Source organism: Lissotriton vulgaris, chromosome 8 (genome assembly GCF_964263255.1).
Source record: "Lissotriton vulgaris chromosome 8, aLisVul1.2, whole genome shotgun sequence".
Classification (NCBI taxonomy): Eukaryota; Metazoa; Chordata; class Amphibia; order Caudata; family Salamandridae; genus Lissotriton; species Lissotriton vulgaris.
Window position 1 is genome coordinate 1,303,655,025 of NC_141696.1, and position 19,484 is coordinate 1,303,674,508.

The 19,484-nt window shown below is 49.1% G+C and overlaps 1 protein-coding gene across 1 annotated transcript in view; it reads right to left on the reverse strand.

Moving 5' to 3' along the window:
* ATM (ATM serine/threonine kinase) overlaps positions 1–19,484 on the reverse strand; it is a 1,399,724-nt gene that overhangs the window by 503,372 nt on the left and 876,868 nt on the right. The window contains exon 35 of the mRNA XM_086935231.1: positions 18,636–18,777. Coding sequence (XP_086791357.1) covers positions 18,636–18,777 — 142 coding nt within the window. The remainder of the gene's footprint in view (positions 1–18,635; positions 18,778–19,484) is intronic.

A 19,484-nucleotide genomic window follows, 5' to 3' on the forward strand; every position in this document is an offset into this window, starting at 1 on the left:
AACAGTCAGGATCAATGGAAGTGCCCCCGACCAGAAGAAGCAAGTATTCTGAAGACATACACCCCATGAAAGATCACAGTATGATCCGAGCAGAAGTGTGGAAACACGGGTAAGGGGCAGCAGAGAATGTGGACAAATCTGCTGTAGGAGAAGTGGTCAGAAAAAGAGGCCAATCCAGTACCTCGGAGGACGAGCCCAATAAGGGCTGCCTGCCCATGTTTGTACTAATAGTACTAAGCATTAGAGCGGCGGAGGAGAAGGTGTGAGCTGTAAAGGCAAGGTTAGAAGCACTACATACAAGTGGGACCAAAGGCACCCGAAGTGCGATTAAAGCGATGTTAACAGTAGTATTGCAGGAGAAAAGACAGAGAAGGACTCCCCGAAGGATGTCTGCGAGGAATACTCCATAGGAGCTGTAGGAGGGTGGATACCTGACTATGGTTGCCCCCAACTTTTTGCCTGGTGTTTTGCTGGTTTTCCGACTTAGTTGACCTGGGACACTGCTAATCAGGGCCCCAGGCCTACTGTTCTCTCTGTAAAATGGATTCCATGTACCTTAGGTACATATCTAATTGGATACGGAGTCACCTTATCAGTCCCTGTACAGTGTACCTTAGGTACCCAGGGCATAGGTGTACCCTGGGCCTACCAGGGGCTGCAGCATGTATTATGCCACCCCTGGCTGGCCATCTAAATCTGACACAACTGGCTGCACGACAGCTGGGGCAAGGTGGTGTAATAACCCTTTGCTTTAGATATAGTATACCTATATCTAACCCTAAAATGGACACATGTATTCCTATCAGTCACTCCTATGGCAGGCCTTAACAATCCTGAAGGCAGAGTGCTTGCAATCATGTGAGATGGTGCTCTGGCATGAGCTGAGCCCGTCTGCAGCTTGCGGAACCAAGTCCTAATAGCTGTTCTATGATAACGCGTACCATATACTCTTAAGTGCCTTATAATCCTCGCGGTTATTTGCCAACTCTGGCATCGCTTTATCAAAACATGTCGAGTAAGGTGTCATACGAATTGGAATACTAACCCCTCGCCAATTCTGGCGACGGGGTTAGCATTCCACCCTTCTAGAGGGACACAACATGTATGTAACTGTGAACCCCGGTTAAAGTTAACTCGAGCCTCAGCATCACAAAATGGATGCTGCCACCACAGACACAAGTCTGACCTCCTGCTGCTGGGAGTCCTTCCAGCGGGGAGAGCTTGGACAAAGGGTTTTCTGTCAGGGGCGGTGGTAGCACCATCCCAGACAGGGTTTTGTGTATCCTGGGTAGACAGGGCTGAATAGGAAGGTGACTGCAAGTGGCACCCCGGTGCTCACTATGCATAGGCCGGCTAGAACCAGTTCCAGGGGCACACCAGCCCCTGAGCTGGGGAAAGTCCGGCATGGGAGAGGGGTGTAACCACCCCCCTTCCTGGTCCCACCCATGGGCAGGACCTAGTCCCATACCAGCCCCTTTCTTTAGTATAAAGGTGGGAGCGGGGACCCTGCCAGATTAGATCATCTTTGAATCCTGAAACTACTTTCTACGAAAGGAACTCAAGACTTCTTCTCAAGATTTCTCCCTTGTGACTAAGGAGTAGTCACCCTGCATCAGCGGGCACCAACTAAGTAACCTGCGGTTTGCTGCACGTCCTTCCTCCGGAACCAGACCGACCAGCACGACGAGACCCGGCTTCCCTGGCACCTCTGACCTCTACCTGCATCATCAGCCCAGCTGAGATTCATGGGTGTGACGAGACCTCGAGGGACCGGCCATCTTCAGAACTGCACTACGCTTATCCAGCCCGACCGCCGAGGGATCCTCGAGTGAGTGCTTTGGGGTTTGAGAAGCCCTAACCCTGAGCAGCTCCAGCACCGAAGTCCAGCCCCCCAGCATCCACGAGATCTGCGTGGGGCCCTTCTGCTCTTTGCTGCTCACCGCGTTGTCCGGCCACTTGCCTGCTGGCTTGTAGCCCTCCTGACGACGAACTACGATACTTCCATCGCTGGTCTGGTTGCTCCAGACTGGCCCTTGCTCCCCTCCAACAGAGGAGCACCCCGGACCCTCCTGGTCCACTCCAGGTGCCATTTTGAGTCCACCGCGTGGGCTTGCATTTGCCAAGAGTTGTTGCCCCAATCCTGGGTCCAGCATCGCCGACAGCAGATACCTTGGTGGGACAGCTCGCACCTCCATCCTGGTCGCCGACAACGCCTCCTGGTCCGAGAGACTGCAGAGCCCAGCGTCGCCCACTCACCTGGTCGAGGTGACTTCATCCGGTGCCATCCTGGTGCCCATCTAATCACTGGCTAGTGATTCAGAACTTGGTCCCCTCTGCTTACAGGTACTCTTCTTCAGCTGATCCAGTCCGTGGATCAGCCCGGAACATCTTCACTGGTCGCTTGCCAGCAACTTCCACTTCAGGCTCCTGGTTCGTCAACGAAGAAACCCGACGACACTTGAACCCTATGCAGCCGCAGCCCCTGGGCTAGGTAAACCGAGTACCACGGTGCTCCAGCGTAGACCAACTCTCTAAGTGTCTAGATCCACTTTCGTTTTTGACCTACCTAGTCGGGTTCGCCCGAGAACACTAACTTTTGCATTTACTAGTATCCATAGACTTTGTCCCGCATCACGCGTGAGAGTTCCCACTCTGCACACGGCGTTCCTAGACCTCCTGCTTCTAATCTAAGGGTTCAGCATTGTAGGCCTAGCGATTCTAAAGTCTCTGAGAGTAGTACTTACCTGCTAGTAATTTCGCATTCCACTTCCATAGTATATGGTTTTTCGTGCCCCTCGGGCATTTGTGTAAATTGTGCGACTTTCAGTATTTCTTTAAGAGTTTTGTATTGTGCTTAGCACCCTGTCCTCATAAAGAGTCCAGGGCTGTTGTGTTATAAATAAATATCCTTTTATTTTCATAACAACTTGTGTGGTGTCCTTTCACTTGGTGTTCAAGGGGTATATGTGATGGTATAACAGCTGGCTTAACACGCCCTCTAGAGTTTAGCCTAAAGACTGCTTTTGTCCATGCTACTAGGATAGCTGGTCTATAAGGTTGACTTACAACCAATCATCAATAAGGGTTGTTTGGACTGATACATAGTGATCACTAGAATAGTGAGCACTGCATATCAGGCCAACTTCTCACAGGAGCGTACTAAGGCAAAGGCAGTTGCCTAGTACCATCATATACCCCACATAAGGTAGTGTCAAACGCTGATAAGGGGATCCTCTTGGGCAAAACACAGTCAGAGGACTGAAAAAAAGATCAAACCAGCCATACGGCTGAATTTTAACAAACCAGACACGGCTTAACAGCCTCGAACATCAACCGGGCATCCTACTATACCCGTGTGTTACAAATGTTTAGTAAAATAAAGCAGAGATTTGTGATAGATTTATTGCAACCCGGCCAGAGCTGGGAGACGGATGAATCCACGTGGCGATCAAAAAGGTCCACACCATTGAACGGCAGATCCCTGAGGGCATCCCGAACATTATTCGGGAAACGACTGTCGCGCAGCCATGCATGGTGGCTCAAAGCCACATAACGAGCAAGAGTTCGACCCACAAAGTCAGTGGTATCAAGGGAAGAACGAAGCGAAAATTGCGTCATTCCCCTGGCATCGAGCAGAAGCCGAAGCAACTGTGACCGTGGCTCCTCTGGAACAGAAGGGAGAAGGTGCTCTACTAAGTCCCAAAGGGTTAAGGATGCACGCGCGAACACACACACAGTATTCAATGCGCGGATACTAGAACTGGTAGAGGCAAAAAACTGGTGAGTACACAAGTCCAGCCTCCTAGACTCCCTAGTGGGAGGTAATAATGGCAAGGTGGATAAAGACTGAGTCAAAGGCCGCCTGAACAACGAGTCCCTGAGCCTGGGATTACTGGACAGGCAGAGTTGATCACCTGAAGCAGGACGATGCCTATGAGCAATAGCCCGATCAACAGGGTTATGAGAAGAGGGCCTTGCCCATGTGCCATGAATAATGTCAAATAAAGAGCCGCCAAATGGCAGCAAAGGCTCCACCTCAATAGAATCCATATGAAGCAGATCCATCAAAGGATCAGAAAGCAAAGGGACCACCTGATGGCTGAAATCCAAGAATAGCAGCCACTCTGTGAATATCACGTGCGTAAACAGCACTAGTTTTAGTTGCCATCCGGTTAGGCGTGCACTTACCTGCCTTTGAATGACATTCGCGGGAACGACCTCTGGAACGAGCCAGATGCTGAGAGGGATAGCGGCGACGCAGAGTTGCTGGACCGGACAGTCGTATGGCCAGCAGTTTCATACAACGCTCTCTCAGGGACTTGGGCTTCATCCTCTGACAGGCATCACATTCTTTGGAGCTCGTGGTGCACGCTGAGGTACCACATACAGATGAGGTGCGGGTCAGTGCCAAACACCTGACGCGCACAGGCTTCACAAGTCTTAAAGCCTGAAGGCATTGCACACTGTTCCTGCGACATCGAAGGTGTCAAGAAGGGCTAACAACCAGGCCAAGGAACTGCTGGTTTTCCAAGACCTGCGCTGGGACGCGCAAAAGGTGAAAACTGACAACAACGCGCCGGTAGGGGCATCTATGGCTACGCTGATGTCATGTCTGTGGACGACGTCAGGGCGTAGTCGTGCGGCGTCGAAGGCGCGCAGAGGTGCTACTGCGGAAAGTTTCCCGGATCCAGCCTGACGCCTGGGGATATTCTAAGTTAAGGAATCTGCGGCTAGACGTCTCGATCAGATTATAAGCATATTGATAAAACTTACTTTCCTAAGTGTTTTGAAGTTGGGGTAGCAGTAATCTGAAAACTAGAGGACCAGTGAATATGGGCTAGAACATTTTCACATCCAATCCGCAATATTTCTATACATTTGCTGTGCCAAAACTGGGATGTAAGTGACATGCATGGGGATGTTTTAAAGTGTGAACATGCTAATAGACAATAACACCCACTGTACCGTATGGTATTGGTATATGTCCAGCACTGTCCACTGTCAATACCATTTGCAAGGCCTAAAGGGCTTTCTCAGTTGTTGAGCATGTAGCTACTCCATATGTATCATTTATAGTGGGCTTCATGGCCTTCAGGTGTACACGGAAGTGGTCTGATTTGTATTTGCTTCCATCGAGTCCTTCAGATGTATGAATAGCAATGTGACGTTGAAGACAGACCTATGAGTGAAGCTGGATGCAGTGAGTGAGGATTGGAGGTATGCACCATCCTTCAAAAAGATGGTTCTTTACTAGTTAAAGATAAAAAAAGAAACACACCTGAAAGAAGCACGTAGTAATAGATTCCTTACCATAGATTTACCCCCAGACGTCAGACTGGATCCCGAACGTTTTTCGTCAGCAGTACCCCTGTGCGTCGGTAGGCGTTGTCGTGCGGCTCCGTGTGTGTCTTTGGCGTTGGGATGACGTCGCTGGTGCTACTTAGATGAGCCCACGTGCCCGGACGTCGGTTCTTTCTTTTTCCGCGCCAGCAAGCGCAGATCCAGAAAGAGCGAGTATCCCCAGTCATTTTTTGACTGAGCTGTTCTAAGCCTTTTACCTCATCTTTTCGAGTCGATCGACTCCTGGTGTGGTAGGGATGCCCTGTTTCAAGAACTGTGGGGACTCATCACATGATGTCGGTGATGGACCCCCACCGCGTGTGTCTCTACTGCCTGGGGCGCGAGCACGACCCCAAGTCGTGCCCCGACTGCCGGGCCATGGGGCCGAAGACTTTGCAGGAGCAGTCCCGAAAGTTGCTTGAAGTCCGGCCGTTGGCTCCGTGCCGCTCGAGGTGCCGGCTCGAGGGATCGGTTGAAGAGCCATCCTCACCGTTCTTCTGAATCTAAGTCTTCGCAATCGGGGTCAGGTAAGTCAAAGCATTCCAAAAAGAAGTCGAAGAAGCATCGTCGCTCTTCGACTTCCCCCTTCGCCCGTCGCGCGGCTAAGGGTGCGGGCAGTGCCACCCCTGCGGCTCTGGCATAGCCTGTGACGTCTCCACCAGTCTACCCCTCCCTTTCCGGGTGCGGGGGCAACGTCTGCTCAGGTGCAGGAGTTTCTTACTGCCATGGCCCGACTCTGTGGGCCGTCTGGCCCCATCGGTGCAGGCCCCCCAGGGGTCCGGGATCGGACCCCAATTGACGCTGGTTGACCTAGTGACACCTCCACCGGCGCCGATCTCCCCGGCACCGTTTCCAACATCTCCAGCTCCTCAGAACAACGTCGTCCCCAGGTTCAGCCCTGACCCGGATACGGACACCGATACCAAAGCCGATGGGGCCTTTTGTGCCCATGTCCGTCCTCCTTATTTTGAGCCTGTTCCACAGACTTCGGAGGAAGGGGAGGACTGGGAGGGGTGTGAAGACCCTCTAGAACAGGACTGTGCTTATGATGCGGACTGGGCAGAGAATTTGGGGGATGCCAGTGGTCTTGACACCTTACCTGACCTTGGCATGCTGTCTCCTCCTACCATGGCTACGGAGGAGGGAGCCAGGTGCGTAGTGGTGTTGCGTAGGGCAGCCGAGGCTCTCCACCTCGAACTCCCTACGGTGGTCGTCAGGACTAACCTCCTGACAGAAGTGCTCCAACCGGCGGCTACCTCTTCAGAGCCCTTGCTGCCTTTTAATGAAGCACTGTCAGAAGTTCTTTTGGGCACCTGGTCCAGGCCCAACACAGGGGCTCCTGTTGACAGGAACGGGGCCAGACGCCATCGCCCGGCTCTGGGCGACCCCCTCTCCCTTATCCAGCACCACATCCCTGAGAGCTTGGTTTTCCAAGCCTAAGCATCCCAGAGTGTGTTCCCTACCGCACCTCTAGATATGGAATCCAAGAAACTGGATAAGCTTGGCAAGAAGCTGTTTTTATCTGCCAGCTCAGGGCTGCAGTCGGTGAACGCCATGTGCCTCTTAGGCCATCATACCCACTCTCTGTGGGACACGGTTGCGCAGGTCCTGCCCAACTGCCCGGAGGAGGCCCAGGCAGTTCTTTCCCTGCCAGTTGCGGCCGCAAGAGACGCAGCGAAGTTCACCATACTTTGCGGGCTGGACACCGCCGACTCACTGGGCAGGTCGATTTCCACGACAGTGGCGCTTCGGCGCCACGCCTGGTTGAGGACAACGGGCTTCTCAGGGGTTGTCCAGAACACATTGATGGACATGCCCTTTGATGGGATTCGCTTTTTAGGCAAAAAGGTAGACAGTGCGTTGAAGCGCTTCAAGGACTCCCGGGCTACGGCCAAGTACTTGGGCCTGTTGGCCGCTCGGCCTCCTCCATCTTCTGCCTTTTGCGGCCACGGAAGGGGCGCCCCACAACGTTCGCAGAGCCACAGGCCACAGCAGCAACAACCTCAGTGTGGCCGCCGACGTGGGAACCATCGAGGCGGTTCAGGGGGCCAAGCGGGTGGGTCAGTCCATCTCCACCCGCAGCATCCGCTTCCAAGCCTTCCTAGTCCAACCTTTCAGGCACATCAGACTCCAGTGGCTGGACGCATACACCATGATCTCCACCACTGGCGCAACATCACTTCGGAAAGTGGGTGCTGCAAATTGACAGACGGGGCAAGTCACTTCTTTTTGAGACAACCCCTCCAGCCATGCCACCTCAGTACCACTGCATGTCCTGGGATCACATGGCACTTCTCCAGCAGGAAGTTGCACCCTCTTGGCCAAGGGGTCCATTGAGCACGTTCCGATGCCAGAAGTAGGTCGTAGTTGTTATTCCCACTACTTTCTGGTTCCAAAGAAAGACAAGGGCCTGTGTTCTATCTTAGACCTTCGGAACGTCAATCGCTTCCTCCGGAAGGAGAAGTTCAAGATGCTCACACTTGCTCAGGTCTTGTCTGCCCCGGATCCGCAAGACTGGATGGTGGCGTGGACTTGCAGGACGCCTATTTTCATATTCCGGTCCTGCCTGCCCACAGGCGCTACCTGCGATTCACGGTAAGCCTCGAGAATTTTCAGTTCACTGTGCTCCCCTTCGGCCTTGCAAAAAACACAGTTGATGGTCAGAATGCAGAACAATGTCTTACATTCACCCCAGTACAAGGATCTGGGCCTAAATCCATCGTTTTTTTGCACTCCACACCACCCTAGGTCAGACAATGGCTAAATGCAAATCAGCCTTGACCCTGTGCCTCATGGGAACAGTCCAGCCCGAGCTACCAAGCCATGTCTTTCTTCAGCCTGGATAGCTTGACTCCAGTGATGTGGAGAGCCTGGGACTCACGTCTGAGCATACCCAGCCCACTCGGGGTGAAAATTGCAAAAAACACAGTTGAAGGACAGAATGCAGAACAATGTCTTACATTCACCCCAGTAAAAGGATCTGGGCCTAAATCCATCGTTTTCTTGCACTCCACACCACCCTAGGTCAGACAATGGCTATATGCAAATCAGCCTTGACCCTGTGCCCCTCGGGTGTTCACAAAAGTGATGGTGGTGGTCACAGCTCATCTGCGCAGATCAGGGGTTTCAGTCTTCCCTCTATCTCGACTACTGGCTGTTGAAGGCAGGCTCGCCCCAGGCAGTTGTCTCCCACCTCCAGACTACGGCCGGCCTCCTGCATTTGCTGGGGTTTTCCATCAATGTGCCGAAGTCGCTACTGGTTCCCTTGCAGAAGTACCTTTTTATCGGAGCGGTTCTGGACTCGGCGCGGTTTCGGATTTATCCTCCTGAACAGCGAGACCGGGACATTCAGGCTATGATTCGGATCTTTCAGCCTCTATCAAAGGTTTCGGTAAAGATGACCCTTCGGCTACTGGGCATGATGGCCTCCTGCATCCTGTATGTGGATCATGCCAGATGGCATATGCGGGATCTGCAGTGCGACCTGAAGTTCCAGTGGACACAGCATCAGGGCAACCTGTCCGATCACGTCCAGGTCTCGGAGGGCACTGTACGGCAGTTGCAGTGGTGGCTCACAAATCGCGACTGGGTCAATGGCAGATCCCGCTCCCTTCCCCAACCTGAACATACAGTTGTGACGGACGCATCTCTTCTGGGATGGGGTGGTCACATGGGAAAGGCGGAGATCAGAGGCCTCTGGTGTCCGGCAGAGTCCAGCCTCCACACCAACCTGCTGGAGCTTCAGGCGATCCGACTTGACCTGAAGGCATTCCTCCCCTCTGTCATGGGGAGAGTAGTGCAGGTATTCACAGACAACACCACCGCCATGTGGTACTACAACAAACAGGGTGGGGTGGGGTCGTGGACCCTATGCCAAGAGGTTCTGCACCTCTGGGCTTGGCTGGAACACCAGCGCATGTCCATGTTGGTTCAACACCTGGCAGGTTCCCTGAACGTCAAGGCGGATGAACTCAGCCAACGGTGCATGATGGATCACAAATGGCATCTGAACTCGGACGTGGCGCAAGGTCTCTTTCAGCAGTGAGGAGAGCCTCGGTTAGATCTATTCACCACTGAGGAGAAGGCGCAATGTCATAAGTTCTGTGCGTTGGAATTTTCAAGGCGGCACTCGCTCGGCGACGCTTTTCGTCGCGAGTGGAGTTGTCTGTTGTATGCCTTTCCACCTATACCACTTCTGCCCAGAGTGCTGAAGAAGATCAGGGGCAACCGGGCCTAAGTTATTCCTGTGGCTCCAGACTGGCCTCGAAGAGTATGGTATCCCGAGCTACTCAGTATGAACATTGATCCCTCGATCCATCTGCCTCTTCAGGAGGAACTTCTGTTGCAGCAGCAGGGGACGGTCCTCCATCCGAACCTGTCCAGCCTCCACCTACTTGCGTGGAGATTGAGCGGTGGCAGTTGACGTCTTTCGACCTGCCCCCTGAAGTCTGTAATGTTATCTTGGCAGCAAGGCGTCCCTCCACTAAGATGGTAGGCGGAATAAGTTTATTGCATGGTTCACAGCAATGGCTGTGGATCTCTTTTCTGCCCCTCTTTCAGAGGTCCTTCTTTTTCTTCTTTCTTTGGCCTACCAGGGTTCTGCTTTGGGCACTATCAGGGGCTATCTCTCGGCCATTTCTGCCTTTTTAAGGCTCCCAGATCAGCCTTCCCTTTTCAAGTCCCCTGTTGTAAGTAGATTCTTGAAAGGCATCACGCACATGTTTCCTCCTGTTCCTTTCGTGATGCCTCAGTGGGACTTCACTCTAGTTCTTACCTTTCTGATGTGCGCTCACTTTGAGCCACTTCATAATTGCCCTCTTCGTCTTCTCACTCTAAAGACTGCTTTCCTGGTTGCCATCACCTCTACCATCTAAGCATCCGGACAAAGTTGTTCTAAGGACCCGTCCTTTTCTGCTATAGGTGGTCACTGCCTTTCACATCAGCCAGACCATCACTTTCCCCATCTTCTTTCCGCCTCTGAATCCCTCTAAAGAGAAAGAGAGGCTCCACCGTCTGGACCCAAATTGTGCGCTCTCTTTCTATCTGAGGTACAAAAGGGGGTGGTGATGGACGGAGCATCTGAATCAATCAAACACTCACACCCAGTCAAAAGATCTGGGTTTAATCCATCACTGTTCTTTAACCCACTCTGCCACCCCAGTTCAGACATGGTTATATGCAAATCAGTCTGACCCTGTGCCTCATGGGAACAGTCCAGCCTGAACTGCCAAGCCATGTCTTCCCTGGACCAGAAATAAGCTTCCGAGGACCGGTTTCAGGCATTCCAGCCGTCTTCAGCCCGGCTTGCTTGAATCCAGTGGCAAAGTGAGCAAGGGACTCACGTCTGAGCATACCCGTCCTGGAATAAGAAAGTATAGGGAGTAAACCCCCTTGTTTTGTTGGTGCAGAGGAACTGGTTCCATTGCACTTTTTTCTAGCAAAGATATTACTTCTTGCTTAAACAGTGATAGATGTTCTTGTGACATTGGGCGCTGTTTGGGTGGTATGTTTGGGGGGTAGATGTTAGTTCTAGACAGTAACCTGACTGAATAATTTGTCGCACCAACCTGTCTGATGTGATGTTGATCCAGGCAGGAAGGAATTGTTGCAGTCTTCCCCCCCGCAGGAGTGGAATGTTGGGGGGAAGCGGAGGAAAGTCATTGGGTAGGGGTGAAAGCAGAGAGCGGGAGTTGTTGGTTTTGCCTCTGCCTTTGTTGTTGTTACCCCTGTAACCCCCTCTCTGATAGCCCTTAGTGAATGTGGATTGGCTAGGGGTCTTGTAGGAAGTAGAGGGGCTTTCGGAGGAGTAGCCTCTTGTGTTGCCTCTGTATGATGAGCGACGAAAAGAACGTCTGGGAGCATGCAGCTGCAAGGCTCCCATAGATTTTTCTGTGTCGGTGTCTTTTTTCAATTTCTCTAAAGACACATCGACATTAGGGCCAAATAAATGTGACTCATCAAATGGCTGATTGAGGATGGAATTTTGTATCTCAGGTTTAAAACCTGAAATACGTAGCCAGGCATGTCTACGCAAAAGTGTGCTGGTATTCATTGCCCTTGAGGCAATGTCTGCAGCATCTAGGGCACAACGAATAGAAGTATTGGTAATATTTTTACCTTCTTGTATGAGTTCATTGGCCCTATTCTTATACTTGTCTGATAGATGCTGCATTATAGACTCTAGTTCATCATAATGTGCCCTGTCATACCTTGCCAACAACGCTTGAGTATTGGCAATGCGCCATATGTTAGCTACCTGTGACGCTGTGCTCTTAACAGAGGCGTCAAAGAGTTTAGATTCCTTATCTGGTGGTGAGGCCTCACCTGATGTCTGAATTAGCATGTTTACGTTCATTGGATACTACTAAAGAATCTAATGGTGCTGGACCTCCAATGTAAACTGGGTCTGTAGGGGCAGCTTTGTATTTTTTCTCAATGCGAGGGTTGAGGACCCGAGCCCTGACAGGATCTTTAAATACCTCTGTTGCCTGCTTAATGACCCCTTTAAGCATTGGCAAAATGGCAGTGGACCTTTGTGTATTATCAAAAGTGTCCAATAGGAAATCTTCCTCCACAGTATCGGTGTGTAAGTCAACCCCATGATACTGGGCAGCTCTTTGGACTAGTAGGTTACAATCTATAGTGTCCTCTGGTGGGGAAGGCCTGGAAGGATATACGTCATCTTGGGGGACGTAAGACACATCAGGGGTGTTATAATCATCCCATGGGTTAGGTGACTGAGGGGGAATATTGGTCCCTGCTGGGTCATGTGCACCCACACCTGTGTCATCAGAGTCTGTATCTACATCATCATCTGGATTAGTGGATGGTGTAGGCGAATGATGTGGTGGAGGAGGTGTAGGAGGAGGAATAGTATGGGGAGATGGTGGAGAAGGGACCCTTAATGGAGAGGTTGCAATGTCTCTCTTCTTTGAGGGAGGAGATGGTGCAGGCGCCTCTAGTGGTCTCTTCCTGGCGCTAAGAGCTAGTTGGCAAGTCTTACGATCCTTTACAATAGTCTTTTGATTAGGATCTGGTGTGAAAAGCTCTTCTGTGTCTGGCAGATCCTTCGGCGTCAAAGTTTTCGGTTCAGGAGGTTTCTTCGGCACCAACTCGGTAGCTGGTCTAGAGTCTTTTGGCTTAGAAGTATGACCTTTTGAAATGTCTTTTACCGGAATGTGTTTTTCCGTTTCCGGGTGTTTTTTCGGTTCAGAAGCGTGTGAGTCAGGACCTTTAGGTGGTTTGTTACTCGCCTCCGAGTGCGGTTTTTGAATCGATGAGCCAGTGCCAGTCTTTGGCGCCGAGTGCTTAGGTGTCGGAGCAGCGGTCGGCGTGGTTGAGTAAGATGGCTTCTTTTTCGGTGTCGGTATGGGATCGGCACCGGGAATAGGCTGACTCGAGCCCGAGCCACCTAAAGGCTTAATAGGCTTCTTTGCCGAGCCCGAAGACAGGGCGTGGGAAGCAGTCTCTCGGTATGCCCCCGGGCCCGAAGGTGAGGGTGTGACCGAAACCTTTTTTGAGGGTGTCGAGGAAGGGTTGGGGTCGACGGTCTTACTTACGACCCGTTGAGCTGGAGTGATGTCCTCGACGTCTGAGTCTTCGGCATCAGAGGAGCTGGCACTTTCTTCGGCCTGCTGGTGTTCTGGCACGTCGACGCCTTCTTCGAAGATGTCGTAAGGATTCGACGCTGACTAGCGAGACATTGTTCTTCGAGCTCGTCAGTTCCAAATCGTCTTCTTGGAGCGGAAAGAGGCACAAGCCGAATAGTCTTTGGCCTTGTGCTCTGGTGAGAGGCAAAGGTTGCACACCTCATGTAGATCGGTGTGGGGAAACTTCGATCTACATCGAGGACACCTCTTGAATGGAGTCCTTTCCATGAGCCAGAAAGTGAGGCCTAGGTAGGCCTGAAGTCCTTCGTCAACGACCGGAATCGAAGACTTCGAAGTTGTGAAGAGTCGCGTTGATAAGGGTTCGCAATCAAAACAATACCGTTGAACTGGGTGAGGGTTGCGCGCCGAAGGAAAATCGGTTCCAAACTGGAGCGTTGGAAACACATCCGAGCCCGATGGCGGAAAAAAACAATCTGAGGATGGAGCCGATGTCCATGCGCAGTATCGTCCAGAGGAGGAATCACCCATCTCGTGACTTCCAAAGAACTTTTCAGGACAAAAACAAACTGCAAACATCCGGGCCCAACACTAGGTGGCCATCTATGCACAGTGTGCAATCTGCAGCTCATATACCTCGAACATACCATTTACCTTGGCGAAAATGAAGCTGAGCATCCATTTCCAACACAAGGTGGATCAGCACTGTGGATGATTTAAGAACGCTATTGAGTGTAGTGTATATTTTTAGTTTATGGTGACTTGCCATCAAGTAACTTAGAGGAAGGTATTGTTATGCGCAAGTCATTTCCAGGATCTCAGAAGATTCCTCCTGATCAAGGATAGCACAAGTCCCTTCTCCTGTGCATCAGTGGTCCCACACTACTCTAACAGGACAGAGAGTAAGTAAAAAACTCAGATGCAGTTCTAAATACGTGCCTAACAAAAATAAATGTATCTGTCCGAAACGCAACTGGTGCTCATATTAAGCGCTCTGGGAACAAAAGCAAATATAAATTCCAAAGCAGAATCAACACATAGCCATGCTATCATGCCCCTGCAGCACATCTGCTTAAGTCAGAGTAAGAACGGATAGAACTCAAAGGTTTTGATACATCACAGCCCTGCAAAGCAGAACACATTATCACATAGCCGGTAAAAACCTTTTGTGAGAATCAGCCCCAAGTCGGAAAGCATCAACGAAAATAGAGCAGGCCTGGGCGAAATCTAAAACGCGATGACGTAATGAAGGTAATTTCGGGAATACCATGTTACGCTTCGGATGCGAAAGTCCTGAAACCAAGCCATTACACCAGTTGCATAATTATGCACCATTTGTGTATTCAGTAAAATGTTGCTGCGAACACCCATTTGCGTTAAAGAATTCCCTCAAAAGCTTGGGAACAACAGTACATGCGTGTTTGTGGGTGGTGCTTTTGCTTTTTTGCTTGATTTGTCAGTGTGAAGTGCATACTCATTTCGAATATTGTTGCAGCTATACATTTTGAGCATAAATATAGCACAAAAAGACAGATTTGGACATCGCAAAGCCAATTACATGAATGTTGCACACCTCTACTTTAGAGGCCAGAAGTCTGAAATAGGTTCCGGAGTGGGGAAAGTCCAGAACGACAAACAGGCCGCACAGACGGAACTGTCACTAGTGTAGTGACCCCCAGACCCATCACTGTCAAACAACACACCAAAAGATAAAAAATCCACTACCATGGGTCCAATCGAAGAATGCCACCAAATGCAAACATTGCTTATACCTGTTGCCAGTCATATGCCTCTGCATCCAAAAGAACTTAGGCAAAAGATTAGAAACCTGAAACGAGACCCACGGAGGTCCTCTCTTAAGAACTACTTACTTAAAGAAGGTAACATAAATATGGTGGATTTCACACCCTGGAAAGGGAACAAACAAAGGTTAGCATGATAATGGCACTTCCATTCTTCCCCAAAAATACTGATGTGCAGCAGCAACTCCCATCAAAATCAGAACATGGTTCCCAAGAGCATGAGGTACAAAGTTGATTAAGTGTCGTGAACATAGGATGTGATTCTTCTCGCACCATAGCAAACCTGAGTGCAAGTGCACAAACTAGAGCTAATAAGGGAAACAAATCCTAGGACATCGACTCATGGAATCCCAAATATACAACAAACTCCAACAGCACTGGAGGATGAGTGATGGTTCAACACACAGAAGTGTAACACTTTATGGTTTAGCCCGCTAGCATTGTGCATGCTGTTCGTGCCTCTTCTATGATTTATTCATAGTGGAAGTCAGCAATGTAGACCAGGACGGAATGAGCTCCCATTTGTGTCTCTCCAGGACTCGCTCAACTCCTGCTTCGAACAGATGGGACACTTAAAGTGAAAATCCAGCATGTCATCCTGGGCAGCCCTCAGAGCACAGTGGCACACACAACTAGCAATATGGAGAAGAGATACAGAAGAACTGAAGTTCCTGGTCAGTGAGCCCGCAGGGGAAGACTACTTGCTATGGCCAAGTCTTTTCTGCTTTCAGGACCTAGAGTTTTGTCACAGTGTTTGACGGCTCTAAATCTGACCTTACTAAATTCTGGACCCACGCACAAAGCGGGCCATTTGCTTGACCCTATCATTACCAATATCAATGACTTAAAATGGCATGATACCACCCCCATTTGCTGGTCAGACCACCATTTAATAAAATTTAGCCTTAAGCTACCTTCCGTCACCTCTGCGCAGCCAGCTTTCCCAGCTACTTCCAGGAAAAACTGGAAACTACTTGACATGGCTAAACTAAACATAGCACTCCATGAAAACCTCCCCAAAAAAGGTCATAACATGGAAAGTTTAGCAGAAGCTGCCCAACAATGGCTTAGTGACGCCGCTGACTACTGCCTACCAACCCCTCACACCAAGGGAAATAGCCACCGTCACCCAGCCCCTTGGTACAACGACTCTCTGAAAACTGAGTAATCGAAATGCAAGGCACTTGAGCGCCAGTGGCGAAAAGACTACGCTCCTGACAAAAAAGAGAAATACCATAATGCCAGGAATTTATATCACACTGCTTGCATGAAAGCGCAAGCCTGGTTTGTTTCAAACACCATCATGGAAGCAACTAATAAACCCAAAACTCTGTTTAATAAGGTCAAGGAACTTGCAGGCGCGCAAACCACAGCCACTGCTCCCCCACTTAACACACAACAATGTCAAGATTTAGCCTGTTTCTTTACGGACAAAATTGACAAGATCGTTAGAGATATAAACAGCTACAATAATGATCCCTTCCCACAGGCTGACAAGGACCATGCCCCCACTATTGAGAATACCCTGGAATTTTGGCCTCCCATCACGGTCAACACGCTGAAGACCATCTACTTCAGACTACTGTGCAGAATTCCTTCCGGAGTCTCGAGCTACCGTCGTGAGCTTCATTGGCTCAGGGTAGAAAACAGAATTAGATTTAAAGCCATGAACTACATGTTCAGAATCAAAACAGGTACTGCACCCAAATATCTTTTAGCTCTAGCCTATCCCTACACTCTCAAGCGTAACCTTCGGTCACAATCAGCTGCCAACTTCTGTGTACCAAGGTTCAAACTTGCAAGAATGGGAGGCAGATCCTTTGCCCACTTAGGACTTCCCTTTGGAACGCACTTCCTCCTTATATTCGCAAAGAGGAAAACCATGCCAGGTTCAGAAAGAACATCAAGACCTGGTTGTTCGAACAATAATAACTTGAGCAACCTGAAATCCCCTGTGACCTTTTTTGCTGTGTCTCGGCGCCGGGAAACCCTTTTTGGGTAGCTGTTGCGCCTTACAAGTTTAAAAAAAATAAATAATAATAATAAGTGTTTCACGAGTGTGATCGACTTACTACTCCTCTCCTCTCCCACCCAAGGACACTTGCAGCCACCAGTGGTTCATTAACATTACATTACATTACATTACATTGGCGGAATGTCTTTTAGGTCATAGAGCCACGATGAAGGTCTTCTGCTCTGTAAGAATTGTGTGCCTCTGGTGCAGTTTTGATTGCGGTTTGGGAATTACTTCTTTCCTAGGGAAACCTTGAGAGCCACAAGATGAGATTAAGGAACTGCCCCCTTCTCTAAGAAGTATTAGCACGACTGACCGACTTGCATCTTTGTCGAGAGAATGAAGAACTGTATTTTGTGAATCATTTTGTTATTGTGTTTGGTCCTGATGAAGTTGAAAGAAAAAATTGCAAAATCCACCGAAACATGCATCAACATTTTAAATCTGCCTACTACTGTTCGGTACATAAAGAAGAAATATCATATTCTGTCTCCTTTACGGTTTATCTATGTGTATACAGCAGGGGCCTTGTTTTTAACTAAAGGACTTGATTTTTGGTTTGAGCAATTCTGTGAGGTGGGAGGTCAGGTAGACTTTGTTAAGTCATTTATGTTCAATGGATGTAGTTGTCAGATAATGTAGGATTAATTTGTGATTGATTGATTTTTATTTTTCTAAGGAGCAAGGTACTGCTGTATTATTGAATTTTGAAGAAACAAAATTATGAATTTTTTTATGGTAATTGTTTGTATTGATAATTAAGGGTGTGAGCTTAGAAGCGTTGTGTTTAGGTTATGCATGGCAGGTGGGTACTCTCTTCCCCTTAAAAATTTCACTTCCAGTTCTGTTTGTCAAGCAGTGCTCACCCATGGCGCTGCGAAACCCAGAAAACCACTTAATTTGCTCTGATGGTAGTGCAAAAATCAAAAAGGATTTATTGGCCCCAAAATCACTGCTCTCAGCTCTAAAGTTCCCTGATCAATCTAAAGATCTCAGTGACCATCTCAAATGCCAGTGTCGTCGTACTAGACTTCACAGAACTGGAGTGTGAACATTAATTTGCTCTTACTCCTTTCCATAAATAGCAGAACTGTAATGACCACATCATGAGAATGAGTATTCTGATAGACAAAGCGACAGGCAACTATGGGGTTTACCTGCAAGCAAATGTTTCTGAAGGTAACATGGAAATCCAACAATAGATCCAAAGTCCCAAAAAACAGTTAGGCTCACACCAGTACAAGCCACTTCCACTGACACCCAGAGCACCAGAACAAAACTCATTTTTTGTGGGGAATACTTTTGGAAAAAAACGTTTCCAGTTCCCTATTAAGAACAGTGTGCCATAAAACAAAAGGAAATATGAAAGAAGACATCTGTCAAAAACACTCTGATTTCAAGGCTTATTTGACATTTTAAGTTGATAATGCAAGGCTTCCATTTGCCATTGCCATATAGCATATTTTAAAGAATACAGTCTCACATACACAGAAAACTGGTCAAATCAACATGTGAAGATTTTAATACAACCTTCAGGTGATAAAGCCGAAGGCCTATGGTGGGTTGGATTTGTTCTTCTTTTCTCTACTGTACAAATTTCTCTGAGATTTATTGCGCAGAGTTGAGCTACCTGTAGGTAACTGTTCACAAGTGAGCTTACCTGATGTGGTTGCCTTTTTGTCATAGGCTCTATGGCCCTTTGAGTCCTTACTATGCCACCTCGCCACCCGGCCTGAGCCTCAAGGACCCCAAGTGGCAAGGCTCACATTGAACAAATCATGGCAATGTGAGGTACAACCATGGATCAGAATTTCCATATTAAATGTGTTCTTTCCAAAGTTCAACAGAAGAAAAATCAAGCAAAGTACCTACCTTTTTCTTGACAAATCGGAAAGGCTGTAAATACACAAGCATGGGATCCGCCTTGTTTTTGTACACGTCCCAAAACTGGGAGCCACTTTTAGTAGATAAGATATTTCTCAGACATGTGGAGGCTGCTGATCGCACATTTAGGCTGATAAAGAGTGAGAGAAAGAAGACAGTCATTCATATGTCAACGACCAAGTGATTTGGAACAAATTATACATGTTTGGCAAGAGTCTAGACACAGCTCACCTGCAATGCTACACTATCTGTCAGAGCAGCCACTGTACCAAAGCAACTAAAAAGGGTCTTAACAGGGTGGTATTAGAATATAAAGTCTACTGTGTTTAAGGACATACAATGCTTGGATATAAATCTTGCACATTTTGCCATGGGCTGTTTTACATAAAGGGTGCACTGTCCAGGTCTGTGCCACGGCAGACTCCTAACTAGGTTCGGCTGGCACATAATGGGTCAATGTGACTATTAGAGTCAATGAGTTGCCACCATGGCAGCAGTGAACTCTTGCCTGTCCTGTGGCCAGCACATAGTGAAATGTGGACTGGCTGTTTGAAGAAGTCAGTCTGCCTTTCATTGCAAAGGCTGCATCTGGCCTGCCCTTCAAAGAGGGTTAGAGATCCTCATGCAAGCAAATGCAGTCAGTGACTACACTAACTTGCAGGAGGTTGTCTAGGGGTCCATGAGATTCTTTTTTTCCCTATTCAAGGAGCGCCCTTGGGGGACGTATTGTCTCTCCACAATCTCTTTGTAGCACACACTCAGTGTGCCTCCAGAAGGCCTCTCTGCCTCGGTGCCCACATCTGTAATTCAGTGCCAGTGTAGAGGCACAGTGTTCCC